Genomic DNA, 21,213 nt, shown 5'->3' on the forward strand with positions numbered 1-21,213 from the left:
GGTAACATACATGGTAATCGCTGCGACCTGTACGACACTAAATTCGGCCCCCACCCAAGAGGGGCCAGAGACCTGCGCTTATGCGACCGCGCGCACATAGATAAATCCAGACCGGAGAAGAGCACTAGAAGAAGCGCAGGTTGCCTTAACTCGATGCTTACCTATCAAGTTTTGCCGCCGAGCCGTTTCTTCTTGTAACCAGTTTATGCACGGCAACGGCGATGCACCGAATTTCTGGGCTATGACAATACCCTCTGGTTTCATGTAATGCAGTAAGGCAAACTACAGATAAGCTTATAGTGTTTTATATCTGTAACATGAGCTGACCTGTGGACGCGTTGCTCGTTCTACCATTCAGACTTACAGCGGGTACTTCTCTTCAACCTCTCGCGGATGTCTAGCGTCACCTGTTGTCTTCGCACTCTCAACGTTCACCAATGCCCGCGCCCGTAATGCGGCCATACCACATCTTCCGTACCTGGATATGGGAGTTACTTGCTCTCGTACTGGCGACCGGCCTGATTAGCGCCATTACCGCCCTTCTTGCGATATATGACGGCAAACCGGCACCTCATTGGGGTTTCCGCCTCAACTTCAATGCATTGCTCGCCCTCCTGTCAACTATTCATCGCGCTATGGTGGTCGTCATTGTTTCCCAGGTCATTTCACAAAGGAAGTGGGAGTGGTTTGGGCGAGATCGCACACGCCCCTTGGCCGACTTGCAGCAATTTGACTCTGGAAGCCGTGGCAGCTTTGGTGCTCTGCTCCTTATACCAACCGTCTTATGGAAGGATGTGGTGACGTTGATTGCTGCAATTATCCTGCTCGCCTCTTTTCTGGTAGGCCCATTCGTTCAACAGGCCAGTCGAACGTCAGAGTGCTCGTTTCCTGCACTGGGGATGAATGCGTCAATCCCTTTTGCTCACTATGTTCCTCGGAGCGGTGGCTATTACGATATAGCTGAATCGCCTACAATGGATTATGGTATACCGACACCTGACATTGCCGCAGCCATTCTGTCTAGCATCATGGCTCCCGAAGGCGTGGAAAACCAGATCAACCCTAGTTGTAGTTCAGGCAACTGTACGTTCCCAGAAGGTGACCCAGAAGGACCTCAAACCGGAAACATCAGCGACGACAACCTTGTGTCATACTCCACAGTTGGGATGTGCAACATTTGTGCTGATGTCGTCTCTCTTGTTACTGCTAAGGACTTGGACGCGACAACGAACGAGACTCGTTACACACTACCCAACGGCTTCAATTTCACTTACGACAGACCTCAAATTGGCACCAAGGTGGCGGAAATTTGGCCCACTGAAGACCTTGAATGGATGGCAGACCTGTTCACGCCAGAATTGAGGGCTGCATCTAGATGGGCCTATATCAACGCCACTTTCATGGGAAGAGGGAGAGGTGCCATTCAAGATAATGCCAACCTGACTGCAGTCATGTGTAGTTTGTACCCTTGTCTACGTACATACACTGTTTCTATTACCAACAATCAGCTCGACGAAAGGGAGATTCGATCAGACATCTTACAGGCTGATACAAGAGGTCAGGAATCCAACCCTAATGGGATCGAGAGCTGGAGTAGTTCGAACAACCCATGGTATCACTACACGGCGGTCAAAGCTCCATGCCGCATTGGAGAAAACGTTTACGACAAGGAAACCATGTCCTCTCTACCTAATGCAACCAATTTGACTCTATACAGTCTTGCTAATACTACAGGAGACGATTCCACATCTTACCGATACGAGTATCGAAATATTTCAGCCCCCGAGCAATGCATATATCGACAGAATGCGCAATTCGTGAAAGCAATTTCGACTGTATTCCATAACGAAATCTTTGTTGGAGACTGTACTCTCTACAAAGGTCTGCAATGCTACAAGCACAACTACGAGAAGAACGCAGGCATGCTTACAGACCTTGGCGCCGGCGCTGTACTGCGGACGTTATTCAACAATGGTGCAATGCATTTCGATGATGTCAATTCCTGGTTCAACTCATTCACGAATGCAATGACCAACCGGTTCAGGTTTGAGTACGGCACCAACCCTTTCAACGACACAATACGTAGCGCTCTTCTTTCTGACAGAGGCCTGGATCCTTCTTTGAGTAAAGATCTCCCATCGGGTCTGGCTCAGGGCTTGGCGTGGCAGACGACTACATGCATTGCTATGCACATCTACTGGCTTCTGTTGCCTGTCATTCTCACTTTCGTCACGGTTCTTCTCTCAGTCTGGACGATAATTACCAACTGGCGCCACCGTCACGATAGGCCAGTGTGGAAGGAAAGCATCCTGCCACTAATCTTCTACGGTCACAAGATTGAATCTACAGATGCAGGTGCTTCTGCTGCTCGCTCGCCTGAAAATGAACTAGCAGACAATATAGAGATGATTCACCGAGGTAGTTACCGGCAACCGAACGATACGAGTGATGAAGAGGAGCGTCTAGTGCACGAAGAAGGAAAGTTGATGGAGGCAAGTGAGATGATGGAAGTCAGCAAGAACATACCAGTTACCTTCCGATGGCCCAACAGCGCAGAGACGACATCGACGGCTCTACAGCAGGAAAAGCTTTGGCTGAGACGACGGAAACCACAAGCTGTAGAAGCCGACTCGCTGCTTGGAGGGAATGAAGAGTCATTACATCCCGCTTCGAAACTAAGCACCATCTCCACGGACACTTTCGAGATAGACATACACAGTGAGCAGCCGCAGCATGTCTCAAGGCCTACGATGGCGTATGGACGATTGTGATACATAGGAATGCGCTCTGTATTTTCTATTGTTATTGTATGATAAATAGAGGATCAAAGTCTAGCGAAACTACGTTCTTGGGTTTAAAACAATAGACGCAACCTCGTAGAACCAAAGACATCAACTTTGGGGATACAAAGGTTTCTTACATCCATGCTTTCGTAATGCCCAGCAGCCCGAAGGCAAATAATTGCATGTCGACGATTGTCTCATGACTTACCATGTAGTGCATGTAGTGCATGTAGTGCATGTAGTGCATGTCGAAGAAATGTAGGAATGCAGATGTCGATGATTAATTTATATCAGAATGTAAGATGGCCGAAGTCTACGACAGCGAGTCACATCTGCAGGAATCTACCACAAAATTGCAACTCACCTGTGGCAATACTAATGTTCTCTCTCTCATCCAGTCGATCCGGCAGTCGCACAGAAATCCCTTGATGGTGGTTAGAAGCATGACAAGTGCATCTTGGAGAAAAGCGTACATGTTCTGATTGGACTGTCTCAAAGCTCACATGCCCGAACGGGGCACTCAAAATCGCCAGTTGTTGTACAAATACCGCGGAGTCGCGGTAGTCTTCGCATGAGTCCTGCAGTAAGCCGAACCTTTTGGGAATCTAGACACACCTTAACGCCAATTTCCGGGGGTAATTACCAGCCGCCGCCTCTCCTGCCACCACGGCGGCCTCCTCGTCCGCCACGGAAGCCGCCACCGCCATATCCGCCTCCTCCCCAGCCTCCACCACCGCCTCGGTCCATGTCGCCGCCCGAGGAAGAGTAGTTGTTGCGGCTCGGTGGCGCGCGGTCCTTGAGCTCCTTGGTTAGGCTTTCGTAGGACTTGCGCATTTGAGCGTAGCCAAGATGCATCTTGCCGTAGAAATGGTCTGCTAGACGCCGATCATTATCAAGACGGCTGAGATACGCACCGCAAACGTCGCAGACTTGGAGCTTCTGATGACCGGATGGTCCTCCAGTATCTGACAGAGCCCGAAGCTCCCTCTCGCGCTCCTCTTTCTCGGCTTTCTTGTAGCGGACTTTGGTGAACTCTTGTACGGCCATGTTGACCATACCTTCTTCGCCCATGATCTGGATCTCGAGCATGCCGGCATCGATGGATTTGGTAAGTTCATTTATCGCTTTGAGCTGTCCACTGTTAGCCGTGGAGCAGAATCGAAAGCTGGAGTTACTCACGAGAGCATTGGTTTGCCGTATCTCTTCAGGCGTCTTCTCCAAGCGACGCTGGGCAGTGTCTATCTTGCGGTTGCAGCTGTCAATGTGATGCTGCATATCGCGCATGTAATCAAACTCGAAGCCCCACCTGCGCTTCTGGTCCGCGTCTGCCTCCTGGTACTCCGTCTTGAGCGCCTCGTTGTGGACCTTGGAACAGGGACCCAGTTCGTTCTTGGTGTTGGTGAAGAGATCATGGGGGCAGTTGCCTACGAGATATGAGCGACAAACTTTGGGGTCGGTGATGCTGAGTTGGGGCGCGCGCTGGTCGGTTCCGCTCATGAGCTGTTCGCCCATAAGCTGCTCTGGAGTCGCGTTAGCATATGATATGTGATAGTGAGAAGAGAACTAGAGTGCCTACCAAGCAGCCTGCGCGTCTCTGCGGCGGCCATGATGTGTATATTAGGGTATTGCGCGGTTGGGTCGTGATGTGGAGAGCTTGGAGGTGAGTGATAGCCAAAAGAAATCGCGACCGCGGCAATGCCAAGTACTCACGTCAGCTGGCCAATCACATGTGGGGCGTCTTCACCTCACACGTTGGCCGCGGCATCCAACACGTATCGTCAGTCGACAAGGACACATTTCGCGTAGAGAGCGCTACAATGCTGCGATGCTTTCGTCTTTTTACTTTCTTTTGCTCAATGCCTTGATTGCATTCGTCTCTGCAGGCGCCGACTACAGTGAGCGACTCCTGCTTCGGCCCCTTCCCCAGGACACTCTTCTGGCCTCTTTCAATTTCCGAAGCAACGAAAGTGCACACGCGTTCGAACAGCAAAACTTCCGATACTTTCCGCGATCTTTCGGACAGATCCTGCAACATGCGCACACGAGGGAACTACATTTAAGGTTCAGTGTTGGACGTTGGGATGCCGAGAATTGGGGCCAGCGGCCATGGAACGGCGCAAGAGAAGGAGGCACTGGTGTTGAGCTGTGGGCGTGGGTAGAAGCTGATACTGAAGAAGAGTATATGAATCGCATCAAATGGACAAAAAACTCATACTGATTGACCCAGAGCATTTGCACGATGGTTGAAGCTGACCAATGCTCTGTCGGGCCTCTTTTGCGCCTCTATCAATTTTATCGATGCTACTAAGACAATACGACCGGTCATGTCATTCGATCCTGAAGGCCAGCACGGTAACTCCTCCAATCTCCATCTCCTCCACGGCACGCTGCCCCACGAAGTCGTCTGCACGGAGAACCTTACACCCTTCCTCAAGTTACTACCTTGCAAGGGCAAGGCAGGTGTGTCCAGCTTACTGGACGGACACAAGCTGTTCGATGCTTCGTTTCAGACTATGGCTATCGATGTGCGCCCAACATGCGAAGAAGGTAGTTCCAGCTGTTCGATTGAGATGGAGCAAAGCGTGGACATGGTCTTGGATATTGCGAGAGCCAAGCGTCCAAGAGACAACCCGATTCCACGACCTCTGCCGATCAGCCAGATGGAATGCGATACATCCAAGCCGTACAATGGCCATGATACCTGTTACCCTTTGAACAAGGGTACTGAGCCCGGCTGGACACTGGAAGAGGTCTTTGGAAGACCACTTAGGGGAGCATGTCCGTTGGCAGATCAAGCTGAGGGGGAGGCAAACAATGTATGCATCAACACACCACCAGAACGTACACTCGAAGTCAAGACAACAGGCGAATTCACCGAGTCAAGACTAGCATCAGACACGCTCCGATGCTACAAGCTTCCCACCGGCGCAGACTTCGATCTTATCCTACCCGAACAGAAGATGATGACCGGCCTTGTCCGCCCTGATCCTCTCGTTTTCGCCGCCAGGTCTATAAACGGCCATGGCCAGGAACGGGGTAGCACACAGTCAATCATCAAGAACCCATCCACCACCAATGCCGTTGAGATAGTATATCTAGAGTCTCTACCATGGTTCATGAAACCCTACCTGCATACTCTCCAAGCCCGCGTCGACACCACAGACGAAAGCCCCATCAAAGAGACCTACTATCGACCAGCTGTTGACCGCGAGCGCGGCACTCACCTCGAGTTGCGCTTGGTCATCCCACCAAGCTCTACCCTCACTCTAACCTACGATTTCGAGAAAGCGATTCTACGTTACACAGAGTACCCACCAGATGCGAATCGAGGCTTCGACGTCGCACCTGCTGTCATCCGTATCCTTTCTCCCGACTCAGGAGACAACAAGGGAATCTATGTTCGCACTACTTCATTACTTCTCCCCCTTCCAACACCAGATTTCAGTATGCCGTATAACGTCATCATTTTGACCAGTACTGTCATGGCGCTGGGCTTTGGCAACATCTTTAATTTGCTTGTTCGCCGCTTTGTGAGTGTGGATGAGGTGCCTAACACGGGTGCTGGGGGGCTCAAAGGGATCATTTTGGGTAAGGTGGCTAGGCTCAAGGGTTTGCTAGGAAGAGGCTGAGGGTTTCCTGTCAAATGATATTCAAAATTCGTACACATCGTTGTTCCCTGATCTATGTGACCACATGTTTCATGTACATCAACTTATTTGTGTTCACCGTGACGCTCACACGTCTCCAAAAATTGAAATAAGACACCCTGCTCAGCTTTTTGAGGTACTTGGTAAATATTCACGTTGAAGGTATACGTAAGACGCTGAATACCTCGAGTACATATGTAATCAAGTATTTCTACTCCTACATATACTATCCATTGTGAATACCTTGAATAAGCTCCTTTGTATGCAGACAAGGAATGTCTACTTTCTGTGTCAAGGACGTGCTTGCGATTTTGTCTTCATGGTAGCCAGGCGACGCTTTAAAAGAAGGATCATGTAACATGTTTGAACGCCTTCGCATTGTTCTAAAATTCTATGTACACTCTAATGGTAATTCGCTAGCTATTGTAGCTCATTGGGTATCGTTGTTGGGTCATTCGTGACTCCGTGCGCCAGAAAGGGATTCGCATATCCCCGTATGATGTGCTCGCCTCACGTTCTGTCTCCTCACAGCCTATTTCCCACTCTCTACCCCCCAGTTCTAAGCGCCATAATTCCGGAAGTTCTCACAAGGCAGGTAGTTGTTCTCGATAAACGCCGTGTCTAGCCTGATTCCATGCGCGCATTCCCATTCCTTCTCGGTGTCAAAGGGAAAGATCTTAGCTTTCACGGTACCCTTGACTGTCTCGATCGTGTTGGGACTCGTCGTCAGGCTAGTATTGAAAAGACGAATCATGTTGTCGCACGTCTTGCCATCTGCAAATGTCACTTGGTTCGTGACGTTCATGAAGAAGCCAATTGGGTAGACTTCCTCTGTCGACAACGACAACCGCGTGCTGACGAATGCAGCGCTAGAATTAGAACTCTTTGCGCTGAACGAGGTTGTTCCTGGCTCCTTGGCATCGGGTACAGCACTGTACGCGTCACAGGCGGGCTCGAAAGAAGAGGGGTAGGTCTTGGTTCCGTAGTCTGCCGCACCTTTGAGAGCGATTGCGTTCTCGGCAGACATGAGAAGTGATGGTGCCCACTTGAATGATGTCGTATTGTCGCCTAGTAGATCCAGGAAGGGGAATTCAATGCCACTACGCTAGTCATCGTTAGCATGTTTGCGATCTAAGTTTAGGGGCATCTCGTACCGAAAAATCGGGTATCTGGTACCCGAAAGCTTGTACTTCGTGATCGTGTACTGCCTGGAGTACAGCTGGATACATTCCTTCAGGAAACGAAGGAAGGAGATGTCGGAATGCATGTTCCAAGATGCGGTATTGCGACGGAATGAGCTGACGTGCAAGCTCCAGGGATATCGGTAGTACCGAAACTGTGCCGTTCAATGTTCCCGTCGCGTTCATCGGGTATATTGACGCAATAGGATTTGGCTGGTCAACCGACTGACAGACAGGCTGAACAATCTCTTGCGGCGCTTGTGGAGTAGCGGCCGTAGTGCTGGCATAGCGCATAGCGAGCAATGCAAAGAAACTGAGGAAGAAGTATTGCCATTTCGATTGTTGAGCCGCCATCTTTGGTCGTTGTATCGAGAGAAATGCGAGTACCGGATGGCACAAGAGTGCGAGGTCCAAACATGTGCTTATCATGATTCCTGAGTTTCCGCAACGGACCGATATCGTAGCTACGGTAGTACTACGCGGGAGATGATCATGTGAAAGAATAGATTGTGCAAAAGCGCCATTGGCGTAGGAGAGGTATTTTTCAGCTACATAAGAGAGCCATACCAACCGGCAACGCATGAATCCGCGCCACTAAGAGTGCCGCAAGAAGATTCTTACTGGAACACAGATACCCGCAGGTCGCGGGAAGACAGACGCCGGATGAATCAGTACCTGACCGCACATCATCCTCGCGTCGCGCTGTCCTTTGGGCAGTCTTTCCACGACAAAACGTGCTTAGTGCCATGGAAGCATCAGTTTCCGAGACGCAGATCCATCATGTGGAGGTAAGCTACCGAGGGCTAGGGTGCGCCCTGGCGCGTGCAGTTGCTGTGAGCGTAAGCACGGTCCGACTGAAGTTGCTTAATCTCAGCGCCGCGCAGTGTGGGAGCGTGTAATGTTGCCTTTTGAATGTTGGACGGTGCAGAGCGTGTGTCAAGGAGACATCTCCGGAGTTTCATCGGCTTCGAGATGATCTTGGGCCTGACCGCACGTGCACGCTAGGCGACTTTAAGGCTGGTATCGGCGGATGCCGACTGCCGAATCCTTGCTCTCGTCGTTCTCTCCACCCCATGTAGATTCCTACCTCAGCACGAGAATGCACTTTCTGAATGCAGTGCTTCCGTCACATGGTCATTTGTCTCGCGAGGATAAAGAACCGGAGACGAGTATTAAGATTCGCATTACTATGAGGTTACACAGCGCCATTGCCTCCATACTGAGCGGGTATACAGAGAATCTCATACGCTGCCCTGTCGACTTTGCAAGTACTGCTCTACTGTCTCGTCATTCATATTGTCAATCTCAACCGTCATTGACCTGTTTGGTGGCTGTGTCGAGCTACTCCTCCTGCTTGAAGCCTCTGAATCGGACGATGAGGACGACGAGTTACCGAAGCCCAGCGCTGCGTACACTGCAACCACGGAATTTGCAAGATTCGACGCAGCGGTGGTTGCTTGGCTGATGTAGCTCTGGTCTTCTTGTGATTTGCCGTCATCCTCGACCGCTCTTCTTGCCGTCACACCATTTGTGCCTTCAGGTTGCTTTGGGGAGGTATGGTCCCGCTCCACTGTCGGTGGTTGAGGTTGTGAAGCTCGTCGTTCAGCTTCCTCGGCAGCACAAACTTTCGTCAATTCGTCATGGCCTGTACTCTTCTGTTTCGGTTGATCCTCCGTAACCACAGCCGCTGGTGCACTTTCTCTCCTCTTCTCCTTCTCCAGCGTATCATCCAGTTCCTGGCCAAACAGCAACTTGAAAAAGACCACGAGAAGCACATCTGATGTCCTCCGGTTCTTAAGCACATATCTCAAATGATGCGTTTTTTCATCCACATACTTGGCCACACTGATGGAGAAGCCCGGCAATCTCAATGAGAAATTCGCAAAATCAAGATGCGGATTAAAGAAGTCGGCGTGGTACATGCGGCCCTTTTCGAACGTGAAAGCTGAGAGGGCTTGTTCGTCAAGATAATGCTTCCGCCTCTTTTTCCACTTCGAAGGCATAGACGAAGCTTTGCGAACTTCCTTGCCGCTTCCTGATGCACCTTCTTCTATTACGTTGTCTGTTTCTTGGCTGAGATTTGCGAGTTGATCTTTTGCTGGCACTTCGCTGGTCCGGTCCCCAATCCTGAAAGCGAAGAAACTCGAAAGCGCGGGCCCGTATAAATATGGCTCGTCGGAGTATGCATCTGAATAAAGCCCAGGATCAAGCATACTTGTAGCGATCTTCATCGCGTACCTGAAGCCCGGCGGAAGTTGGTGTTTGATTGAGTGACCGTAATCGAAGCCCATTACCAGATCAGAGCCAGACATGTCTTGTTTGGGCACAAAGGAGTAGGCAATGGAGTACCTGTCGGAAGTATGTTGTGGGTGGTCGAAGTAAGACGAGGAAGCTGGGGAACTACGCGGTAGGCCATGGTAGTCTTTGATCCGGACGCGAACCCATGCGTCTACAAGTTCGCTTTCAACATATGTTGGGTCTGCGCCATTGACCGACACTTGCTCGTGCTCCGATGTGTTGTAGGACGGTCCAGCGGTTACTACTAACTATCAGCGTTTCGAACGATCACTTTTACTTGGTAATTACGCACCTTGTAAGAGATACTTGTCCCTTGCCTCAGGGTCTACGCCGTTACCCGACATGATGGTGAACTAGTGCAATAGCCGCAATTGGTCTATCGGCGAAGAAACCCGGTGGAGCTGACCTGCCAGATGGAGAGGCTGGGAAGCTTATGTATAGTCACAGACATTCTCGCACTGATTAGACAGCCACGCACCATCGTAGCTCCTACATAAATCAAGATCGATCCCGCGGCACAGTGTTGGTGACGACCAAACCCAGCCACGAGTCCATGACGTTATGATCACGCGTCGTCCAATCAGAACCTGTGGCTAGATCAGCCCCAGGTGGCTGGTCGGCCCTACTCCTCCATCCCTTCTTTCTCTGTAAGCATCGTGAGCACCAAGTGGAACAATACATACGATAGAACGATATTGTTTTCAGTGCTATTTAGGCATATACAAACTCAAGCCTAACCAAGGAGCAACTTGCTTTTCTCCGCCAAATTTTGTGCCAGTTGTGTCATTGGCACGTTCTGCATAACGTCAAACACCGAAACTTCGACTGCCATTTCGCGTGCAACCCAATTCCTCACCTCAACCGCGACTAAACTATCGACACCATACGCGCTCAATGGCCTGCCGGCATCGATATCAGCCTCGGGTATCATCATCAAGCTCGCAAGCCGTTGCACGATGGCTGCCGTTATGAGCTGCACAGCCTCTTCATTCGCGGTGCCGCAACGCGTCAACTCCTCCCGTAGCGAAATAGCCCGCCCGGCATTGGCAGAGGAGCCAGCAGCGACGTTGCGTAGGGCAGCAAACCGCGCGTCGGCCATCCAGTACCACGCATCATCGTGCTCATTGAAGGGCAGGCCGCACATGACTTGCCCGGGGTGCTGCGAGGGGCCTTCGATGGCGGTCGCTAGCAAACCATGCAGGTCCGAGGTATGCATGACCTTCAACCCCATCGCCTTGACATGATCAACGTACTCGTCATGCTCAGCAACAAATCCTACCGACAGAAGATAGCCAATGTCGATAGTCATTGCGGGTAGGCCTTGGCCGCGTCGGAACGAAGCGAACTCGTCTTGGAAGTTGTTACCACATCCGTAGTTACCCTGTCCGCGATGGCCCATAACACCAGCTAGCGAAGACAACATCACGAAGAAGTCCATGTCGCGCGGTAGCAGCTCATGTAGATTCCAGGTGCCGTGAACCTTAGGACCGACTGTTGTACGTATGTGGTCGGCGGTCATCTTGTCGAAAAGGCAGTCTTGCAGGACCATGGCACCAGTCGCACATCCCTTGATCGATGGCAAGCCCTTGGCCTTTAGGTCGTCCAAAACTGCTTGCAGAGCGGCCTTATCCCCAACGTCGCAGTCATAGGCCAGCGGCGTGACGTTGTACGTGTTTCGCAATTGCAAAGCGAAAGCCTGGTTGTCTGTACCGCTGGCAGCAGAGCGGGAGAGGAAGACTAAGTAGCGTGCGCCCTTCTCTGCCAGCCATCGCGCGATCTCACGTGTAATCCCACCTAATCCAGCAATCACGTACGTTGCGTCAGGGTGAATGCTTACACGAGGAATCCGAGGTACGGCACGAACGACGTCCGCATCGTCCACACGGACAATCACCTTGCCCATGTGCTTTCCTGCCTGCATATGGCGGAAGGCCTTCTCGACTTCAGCCATCGTGAAAATCTGAAGTGGCGCAATAGGCTTGATCGATCCATCATGGATCATTTTCGCAGTATCTTGCCATAGCGCTACGGCACGAGGCGTTGGATTGTTTTCGAAGTCAAGAAGATTGACGCCAACATAGCTCTTGTTGTCCAGCAGGGGCTTCATATCGAGACCGGTGTTAGCGAACAGATCTGCTTTTCCAATTTCCAAAAACCGACCAAATTTTGCTAAGCAGTCGGTCCATGATAGACGCAGAGCCTCACCAGCCAACGAGTTCAGTACCAGATCCACCCCTTGACCGCCAGTAGCACGCAGTACGCCCTTCACGAAGCTGGTGTCGCGACTGCTGAAGATGTGATCTTCAGAGATTCCGTACTGCTCAACGAGCAGTTGTTTCTTGGTGTCTGCGCCGACCGTAGCGAATATTTCAGCACCTTTAGCTTGCGCAATCATGATGGCAGCTTGTCCGACGCCACCAGCAGCAGCATGAATCAGAACCTTCTCGCCAGCGACGATGCCACCCGCGGTTATCAGGGCATAGTAAGCCGTGAGGAAGATGAGGGGCATCGATGCGGCTTCCTCAAAGCTCATTCCCAATGGAACACACATGGCGCCCTTGGCTGGAAAGCGGACGTATGTGGCGAAAGTGTCACAAGATGCCGTCATCACTCTGTCGCCGACTTTGATATCCGTGACAGCGGATCCAACACGAGTGACGATACCCGAGGCGTCAACACCTAGCTTGTTTTCGGCCAGATTACCGAGCGCAACGAGGACATCCTTGAAGTTGAGACCTACAGCCTTCACTTCAATCTCGATCCAATCCTCAGGCAGTGGCGTGTGGTACATCTCATCCTCTTCCCACTGGAAGGTGTCAAGCAGACCGGGTGTCTTGATAGTCAGCTTAAGGGGACGTCCGCAGCCTATGAATGGCACCATCTCAGGATCACCCTTGGCTTCATACTTGCGTAATGATCCATCAACTTCCAGAGTTCGCTCGACGCGCGGTACATAGACCATGTCTCCACGCGCGGCGAACTCGCCCTCTGTGCTATCACCGCGAATATGTGCAAGGGCAACCTTAAGTATAATCTGAGACGCTTCCTCAAAGTTGACAGTGATTGGTGGATCCAAATCGAGACATGCAAGGCGGACGCCGGCGTCTTCATTACGAATTGCTCTTCCGAGTCCAACCATAAGACTGTTCATGGGGCAAGGGGTGTCGAGAGCACCACCACCAGTAATCCACAGGGCGCCTTCGGATGAAAGAATGACTTCGCGCAACCTGTCCCAATTATCATCGGTGAGGTTCGCGAGGATAGCATCCTCCCATTCTGCAAGGCAGATGCAATACTTGCCCTCCACCTGCGTCTTGGTGACAACATTCCACTGAGCGATACTGATATCATGACTAGCCGAGGCAAATGCCCTCTGTATGGTATCGGCGAGCTTGTTTGACGCTTCAGTACCAGCGGTGATGACAAGGCAAGAAGGCAGGCTAGGTGCGGCTGTCTCAGGCTTGGTTGAGACGAGCAGCGAGACAGGCTCTTTCGAGGTTTCGCGATCACCACGGATATCGACATCAACACCCGAGAATCCAGCCTTTTTCAATGCAGCATTCCACTCGTCAGCATCCAAGAGTGGGCCTCCCATCCTACCGTCCGCTTCTCCTAGCCACCAGCCGGGCAAAGGGCCCATGATAAACCCAGAGAAGATACGCTTGATGGTCACCTCGGACAACACAAGACGACCACCTGGCTTTAGCAGCAGCTTGCAGTGCGCTAACGTTTCTTGAATGCTCTTCGTTGCATGAAGTACGTTAGCGCATACGATTAGGTCATAGGACTCAGGGTTGAAGCCTTGCTCTGTGGGCGTGTTCTCGATGTTGAGCGTGCCAAACTGCATAATGGACGCATCCTGCTTGAACCGGTCAGCTGCCTTGGCAAGGAAGCCAGGAGAGATGTCAGTGAAGTAGTATTGAGCTGCCTTGGAGGTTCCATCGGGATTGCGCAAGCGTTCCAAAACATGGTATGTGGTACCACCCGTTCCGGCGCCGATTTCCAGGATGCGCAACCCGGGTTGCTTATCAGCAATAAGACCGACATATTCGGCGACATTGGTGTTGAAACTGGTACCGAAAGCACCACGGTAGAAGGAGTAAAGAAGATCGCCCTCAGTCATGCATTGCAGAGCTTCGACTTCGCGTTTGAAGATGCGAGAAAGATTTTGCCCGATACGATCCACCATCTGTACAGTGATGTCGCCGCTCTCGGACTTTACGATGCGTTGCCGAGCCTTCTCCATCTCACTCTCCACATCTGCGGGTAGCGCAGGGAATTGCTTGACAGTGTCATGCATCCACTCTACGTATGACTTCCAGAAGCCATCCCGTGGCACATGTGCCTTCCCTTCCTCGGACTGGAACCAGTCGAGGATACAGTAGATGTACACCAGACACACAAACTCGAGTAGATCAAGTACAGAGTCGTCATCTTTACTCTTCAGTGTACGCTTGTAGATGATCTCTTTGATCTGTGATGGAGTCAAGAGATCAGCATCTACGTGCCAGTTCTGCGCAAAGCATGATGCCCGTGTTTCCAGTTGCCTCGATGCATCTTCTGTTGCGCCAACAGATGCTAGCACAACGCCTTCCATGATGACGACAGGCTCGGTCATCGTTGCCTCTGACATGGTGATGTTTGAATTCCAAGTGGTGTAGCTCAGTTTCTTTGCGGAAGAGCAGCCACATAGCTCTGCGCCAGCATTCCTTGGTATATCGGCTGAGACGAAAATGCGATCAAAAGATCTGGGGACGATCGCTTCATTCAATGCTTGCTCTTCGCCGGAGATACTAGGAAAGATGAGATGAAGGACTGAGTCGAGAGTGGCCGGATGGACTACATGAGGGAACTCAAATCCCTTGGGCATGATAGCCTTAGTGTCAGGCACCTTGATGACACCATAACTGGCGTTGGGCCCAGCGTACAGCTCCGTCATATTTCGGAAAGTTGGCCCGTACTGCATACCAATTGTCTCGACTGTGTCGTATAGGAAGCTCCGCGCCGGCTTCTGGCAGATTCTTCGAGCCTCGGCAAGGGAAGACATGTAGCGTTCATTCTCCAGTGCCACCTCGCGCTCCATAGATGGGGAGAAGGCCTTGAAGGCGACGGAGACTAGACCACGGGCATGCGCACTCCAAGAACTCATCTCTTCACTCCAAGAAAAGATAGTGAACTCGTAGAGTGTGGAGGACGGCGCTGCTCGTGTTCCAGTGCGACGATTGTGCAGCTGCGTCATGACCTCAATGCCCTTCTCAGTGTCAGGTACACGAAGTGCAGTATCGATGTTAACATCGCGCAACTCGAAACCATATATCTCGTCGGCATTCGTCTCCTGAGCCAGCTGGTGCGCCGCTTCGATTGCCATGGCGAGCATGCCAGCACCTGGGTAGAGGATGTCGCCTTGGACCTTATGCTCGCGGATCCAGGGGTTCTCGTTGCACCGTAGGAAGTTGCGCCATGTGTGCTCTGGCGTTCCAAGCAGGCGATAGCCTACGAGATCTGTGCGCGGTGACTGACGAAGGCGGTGCTGACGACTCAAGTGGGATTCCTCCCAATACGGCTTATGGTTCCAAGCATAGGGAGGGAGATCGACTAGCATGTTGATGCTATCAGAGGATACATCATTGACTTTGCTCAGATCGACCTTGCATCCATGCGCCCAAAGATGACCCATGGCCTCCAGCGCGGTAACAGCGCCATCGAAATGTCGGCGAAGAAGAGTGGTGTACGTCGTATCCCCACCACAGTTCTCGTTGCTGAAGATGTCCAAGAGGTAGCTGCGCAAGGCTGAGTGAGGACCGAGCTCAACGAACAGATTGGCGAAAGCTTTGCGCGATTTGCTCTCCTGTGGGTAACATAAAAGGGAGCGGGTGGCTGCGACAAAGTTCACGGGAGAAACCAAGTTATCTACCCAGTACGAAGGCTTCATCTGTGTAGGGTTAACCAGTGTACCTGTTACGGATGAGAACATAGGAATGGTCGACGTTGAGCCATGCGCGATACCCTCCAGAGCTTTTTCATATTTCTCGCGGGCTGCCTCCATGTGAAAAGAATGGTATGCAACATCCATAGGCAGTCGGGTGCATGCTACCTGCGCGTATTTCAATACTGTCTGTAGCTCGTCAATGGCGGACGTATCGCCAGTGACAGTGCAAGCCTTGGTGGAGTTGAAGCATCCTACGACTGCCTTGCCGCTCTTCAGGCATTCGAGGTGACTCTGTATGCTATCGGCACTGGCAGAAACGGCCAACATGCCGCCATCCTTGGAGACGGTCTTGCTAACCTGTCCTCTGAGCCAAGCGATCTTGATTGCTGCCTCTTGGTCGATGAAGCCGGCAGCGTAGGCAGCCGCAATCTCGCCGCTGGAATGACCAAGGACAGCAACAGGTCGCACTTCGAAGCCGCTCATGAGATCTACGAGCGCAACCTGGACGGCTGTACAGGCCGGCTGGCTGTAGTCAGTTTCGCGCAGCCTGCACTGAGCCTCGCTTCGATTCAGCTCCTCAGCAAGACTCCATGGGCAGCCGAACGACTTGAGCATAACCTCCGATCTCTGCATGCTCTCAGCGAAAGTCTTGTAGACAGAAAGGCCTCTTCCCATTGCGTGCCATTGTGCACCCTGGCCCGTGAAAACGAAGGCGATTCGTGGTATCGCAGAGGCAGAGGAACGGACCACGGGAGGGAGGCTTGAGATCTTTTCTCGAAGGCCGCTGACACTCGATGACACGGCATAAGATTTCCACGGCAGCACAGTTCTTTTGGCGCTCAGCGTGTATGTCAGGTCGTTGAGGAAAGAAGGTGCGGTAGAGGTCTTAGAAGCAAGATACCCTTGTAGGCGCTCAGCACTGCGCTTGACACCGTCTTGATCGTTGGAAGATAGTACGAGCAACTTCGGCGTGGGATGGACGTCGCGCAGCACCTCGCTCGATACGTCGCTGATGTTGTCGCTGGATTCACCGCTCGTCGCCTCGTCGGTGACTGTGCTTGCAGAGCTGCTGGGGCTGTCACTGAGATGGCTGACGCGCACACTGCTCAGACTGGGAAGGAGCGGTGCCGTTGTATGTCGACCCTTTAAGCCATGACGTGACAGGAAAGATGCTGCATCTTCGAGGATGGCATGTGCGTTTGCACCACCAAAGCCGAAGCTATTGACGCTTGCGCGGCGAGGTCCGTTATGCGGCCACGGTGTTAACTTGGAGGCTATCTTGACATTTTCCGGCAAATCGATCTCAGGATTGAGCTTCTCAAACCTGGACGTTGTCAGTAAGGGGCGGATCAAGGGTTTCACCGATGTACCAACCAAAGATTCGGAGGTATCATGCCACGCTCAACGATCAGTGCAGCCTTGATGATACCAGCTACACCAGCTGCTCCCTCTAGATGTCCAATGTTCGTCTTGACAGATCCGACATAAAGATCCGACCTGCGGCCCTCGACCGATCCAACTGTGTTCAGGATCGCTCGGGCCTCCAACGGGTCGCCAGCCTGTGTGCCCGTTCCATGTGCCTCGACATACCCCGTCTCTGCTGGATCTACGCCAGCCATCTGGTATGCTCTTCGAATCAACTCTTGTTGCGCCTCACTGTTAGGCAGTGAGATACCAGGCGTGTGGCCGTCTTCATTGGCGGCTGTGGCCAGCACGACCGCTCGAATGTTGTCACCATCGCGCAACGCTGCATCCAGAGGCTACGTATTGTCACCTGTCAACCGAATGTCTCGCATTCAAGAATGGCCATTGCGCCGGATACATACCTTCAAAATTGTGACGCCAAAGCCTTCTCCGCGCGCAAAACCATTCGCATTCGCATCCCACATCTTGCTCTTACCTTCCGGCGACAGGATCTTTGCAGCTCCTAACAAGATGGACATATCCGGTCCAAACATGAGATTGGCGCCTCCAACCACGCTCATCTCAGCTTCTCCTGTACGAATGCTTTGACATGCCAAGTGAAATGCAGTCAAACTAGATGAGCAAGCCGTGTCGACCGTGAGGGAAGGGCCTCGAAGATTGTAGAACCACGATAACCTGTTGGAAGCCAGTGATGCTGACATGCCAGTTGCGTGGTATATGGAAGGACCTTCGTTATCGCGTGCTTGCAAGTTGGGAAAGTCTGCTGTGAAGGTGCCAATGTAGCAGGATGTCTGTGTGCCTGAAACCTTCTCCAGGCTCAAGCCGGCATTCTCAAAGCCCTCGTACGTAGCCTCCAAAAGGATGCGATGCGTCGGGTCCATGGCCTTTGCCTCTTTTGGTGTGATGCTGAAGAATGGAGCATCAAACACCTTGAAGTCTTGTTGCAAGAAGTGGGCATGCCTGTCGCGATGGGCGATTAGCATAGGGAGCATACTACAGGAAGAACGGTATAGAGCCTACCTTTGTTGAATACTGCCTAGTCGTTCTGCATCGGGATGGTAGAAAGCGTCGACATTGTAACGATCTTTAGGGATCTTAGTCCGTGCATTACGGCCTTCCACGAGCATGCGGTAGAAGGCCTCTGGATCTCGAGCGTCGCCAGGCCCCCGAAAAGCGATACCAATAATGGCGACTGGCTTGTTCATGGTGGCAGCTCTGTGATGGGAGATACTAAAGAGGAATGGCAGCCAATTGGGAAAGTCTGATTCAGAGATGCCTAAACGAAAAGTCACACTCGAATGAGAGGCAATGGGTGTATGATGTGCTATGGAAATACTATTTAACGAAATCTGGCGTGGAAACTACAGGTACATATCGTCTTCGAAGGTAACGTCTGCTATCCATTCACTAATCGTACAGGTGTTGCGTCAAGACCGAGCAGCTGCCATATCTGGGAAGATTTCTCGTCTTTCGATTCGGCAGAAGTAATATGAAGTCGGTCAAACATTTTGAAGAAAGCATCCAATCCCACTTTGTCGTTCGAGCACGCTGCATGGCGATTCCCCGGATACACGCGTGCAAAGGATATACGGAGTGGGTTCTCGAAACACCGATCCAGAGCGATTACGGTTCCTTCCGCTCTCAACCCAGTCCGCACTGTATGAGTATAACCCGACTATAGGCAAAAGTCCTGACTCGTGGTGTTGACGGCTCGTCGCTCTCGGAGTAAGTCTTTCTTGGGCGTGAAAGCGACTAGGGTAGACGAGGGCTGTCATCGCCGTGGAGTTCACTATTGTCCCCACTACTTACACCAACACTATATGGACCCACTGAAGGCCCGTATACTCGGACAATTATGAGCGTCGGCTCTAAAATTTTCCCCAGATCGTATGCTTCTGGGAATCATTCGAGGCTCGACATGAGTCGTAATACGCTATAGTGTCTGCTCGTCTCTGCGACCGAGAGCTCCCAGTTTCCGAAGTTAGGTTAGGATCCACAGGCCTCTCTCCGTGCTGACATATACTCAAGCGGCGTTTTGCTACTCAGTAAGCAGTTGTGATCAGATCTGCTAAGCTGCTGGACCTTTCGACAGGCTTCATAGTACACGAATGAAGCTATCGCAATGCCGAGAGAGACATGCGTATTCGCAAGAAAAACCATTTTGCCCCCAATGGCACTTTGATAGATGGCATCTTCTGATGGGCCATATCTACATTAAAAACTGCTCTAAGACCGGCAAAAATACCTCATGACTCAAGAAGTGGCTGGTACCATCGAAACACATTATCGGGATCGTACTTCTGCTTGAGATTCCGCAGTTTCTCCAGCCTCCACGGCTCGTAGCCATATAGCGCCTCTGGCGGATCCTTCATAGTCGACGTACCGTTGCCATAGCTCACGTATTGCTGCAAACGACCATACCCAGACGTGTCAATGAAGCGTCTCTTCCAGTAATTGAGGTGATCCTCAAAGACCTTTCGATCCTCCATTCGCTTTGGTGTAGCATTCAGCATTCTACAGCTCTCATATTAGGGGCTGTTTTCGAGAGGGGTCAATGGAGTTGACTCACAGGAAATGGTTTGACCCTCCACGCCACGGAAACGCCGTCGCATCATCAGAAATCTCGCGAACACGCTGATCGGGTAGACACTCAAACATGGCGCTGAACCAGCCACGATCTTCCCACTTCTCACTCATGGATTTGACGCTCTCGAAGAACTCACGTGTCGTCTTCAGGTCGAACGTTTCGACGCAAGCGGCCCCCATCATCTTGTAGGGACCACGGAGCCAGATTTCGGGCTTGCAGAAGAGCTTGTTCATCTCTTTGTACGTTGCGTAAGGTAGTTCTGGCCATGGTATCGATTTTCGCCCACTACTCAAGACTGGCTCTAGAGACTCGAAACGCTGCACATAGGGATCTGCGTCTGCAGCTGCACCGGACCAGACTAAGTTGACGAGAATGATGTGCTGAATCTTATAAGCTGCGTCAACATGCTCCTCATGAAAAGGCGTACCTTGCGACCACTACTTTGGCGCAGCCATAGGACGAAGATTGCCAGTTCGGCAGGCATACTCTCATAGACGCTATTCAGCGTCCTGAAGACCTCGTCGCACTGATCTAGAGTGTACTCCAAATCCCAAGTATGGTGTATACCCCCATTTGCTTGCGGATATACCTGGAAGGTGGCTTCAAGTGCGATGCCAAAGTTATGACCTGCTCCCCGGAGGCCCCAGAAAAGATCCGGATGGGAGTTCTTGGATGCAACCACCATACTCCCGTCGGCGAGCACGAGCTTGCAAGAGATCATATTATCATTCAGGAAGCCGTATTTTCCTTGCAAACGTCCTAGGCCCGCCCCAAATGCTACACCAATAACCCCTGTAGTCGGGCACGATCCTACATCTTTGTCTCGTTAACAACACCACTCCAGCAAAGCGACACATGATACATACTAACTTCCATACCCAAGTCATGCACAAAGCGCACGAACTCATCAGTTATCGCTCCACCACCAATAGTGACATGGCGTTTCCCGGCATCCCATCGCATCTGGTTGAGCGGACGCATGTTGATACACATGCCATTCTGGAAGCGTCCCATTGTGGTCGTGACTGAATGATGGCCGCCACGAGGTGTAAACGGAATACCTTTTTCCCTCGCGTACTTGACGACCTCGATCACATCGTTTTCACAGACTGGATCGACAATAGCGAGGTACGTTGGACGCTCATACTGAGTAAAGCGCAGATTGGCTTTTTCGAACTCTGTTTTGTCCTCATCAAATGGTAGATGGACACGCGCCTTGTTCGATAGCTTTCGCTCAAGCTCGGTGCGAATTGTGACTGCCAGCGAGATGAGGTCATCGCCGCTTTGCTGACAACCCATGTTCTGGATATGTACCGGGGATCTGAATGCTAACCGAAAAATTTGATGATGATGCAGAGAGAGC

The 21,213-nt window shown here is 51.7% G+C and overlaps 6 protein-coding genes across 6 annotated transcripts; 2 read left to right on the forward strand and 4 right to left on the reverse strand.

The window, feature by feature from the left end:
- Positions 1 to 81: 81 nt before the first annotated feature.
- On the forward strand, positions 82 to 2,786 carry CC77DRAFT_1053937 (hypothetical protein). Its single transcript, XM_018527771.1, has 2 exons — positions 82 to 272; positions 359 to 2,786. Exon 2 carries the CDS (start codon positions 438 to 440, stop codon positions 2,769 to 2,771), a length of 2,334 nt encoding a protein of 777 aa, XP_018381231.1. The 5' UTR covers positions 82 to 272; positions 359 to 437; the 3' UTR covers positions 2,772 to 2,786.
- A 636-nt stretch (positions 2,787 to 3,422) lies between these two features.
- Positions 3,423 to 4,390, reverse strand: CC77DRAFT_1034770 (U1 snRNP-associated protein Usp106; the record flags this gene model as incomplete). The annotated part of the gene is made up of 3 exons (XM_018526892.1): positions 3,423 to 3,914; positions 3,963 to 4,303; positions 4,360 to 4,390. 3 exons carry the CDS (start codon positions 4,388 to 4,390, stop codon positions 3,423 to 3,425), a joined length of 864 nt encoding a protein of 287 aa, XP_018381232.1.
- A 151-nt stretch (positions 4,391 to 4,541) lies between these two features.
- Positions 4,542 to 6,558, forward strand: CC77DRAFT_972782 (GPI transamidase component GPI16 precursor). Its single transcript, XM_018535869.1, has 2 exons — positions 4,542 to 4,961; positions 5,011 to 6,558. Exons 1-2 carry the CDS (start codon positions 4,609 to 4,611, stop codon positions 6,410 to 6,412), a joined length of 1,755 nt encoding a protein of 584 aa, XP_018381233.1. The 5' UTR covers positions 4,542 to 4,608; the 3' UTR covers positions 6,413 to 6,558.
- Positions 6,559 to 6,989: 431 nt separating this feature from the next.
- Positions 6,990 to 7,965, reverse strand: CC77DRAFT_1065869 (hypothetical protein; the record flags this gene model as incomplete). Its single annotated transcript, XM_018528848.1, has 2 exons — positions 6,990 to 7,535; positions 7,585 to 7,965. The coding sequence occupies 2 exons, from the start codon at positions 7,963 to 7,965 to the stop codon at positions 6,990 to 6,992; spliced, it is 927 nt and encodes a 308-aa protein (XP_018381234.1).
- An 887-nt stretch (positions 7,966 to 8,852) lies between these two features.
- Positions 8,853 to 18,255, reverse strand: CC77DRAFT_1012953 (polyketide synthase PksC; the record flags this gene model as incomplete). The annotated part of the gene is made up of 7 exons (XM_018523803.1): positions 8,853 to 10,150; positions 10,202 to 10,262; positions 10,388 to 10,398; positions 10,593 to 10,616; positions 10,648 to 17,162; positions 17,213 to 17,598; positions 17,665 to 18,255. The coding sequence occupies 7 exons, from the start codon at positions 18,253 to 18,255 to the stop codon at positions 8,853 to 8,855; spliced, it is 8,886 nt and encodes a 2,961-aa protein (XP_018381235.1).
- Positions 18,256 to 19,509: 1,254 nt separating this feature from the next.
- On the reverse strand, positions 19,510 to 21,149 carry CC77DRAFT_945751 (FAD/FMN-dependent oxygenase/oxidase; the record flags this gene model as incomplete). The annotated part of the gene is made up of 4 exons (XM_018535039.1): positions 19,510 to 19,777; positions 19,833 to 20,230; positions 20,278 to 20,627; positions 20,717 to 21,149. The coding sequence occupies 4 exons, from the start codon at positions 21,147 to 21,149 to the stop codon at positions 19,510 to 19,512; spliced, it is 1,449 nt and encodes a 482-aa protein (XP_018381236.1).
- Positions 21,150 to 21,213: the final 64 nt, after the last annotated feature.

The sequence above is a fragment of the Alternaria alternata genome (assembly GCF_001642055.1).
Source record: "Alternaria alternata strain SRC1lrK2f unplaced genomic scaffold CC77scaffold_24, whole genome shotgun sequence".
Taxonomy (NCBI): domain Eukaryota; kingdom Fungi; phylum Ascomycota; class Dothideomycetes; order Pleosporales; family Pleosporaceae; genus Alternaria; species Alternaria alternata.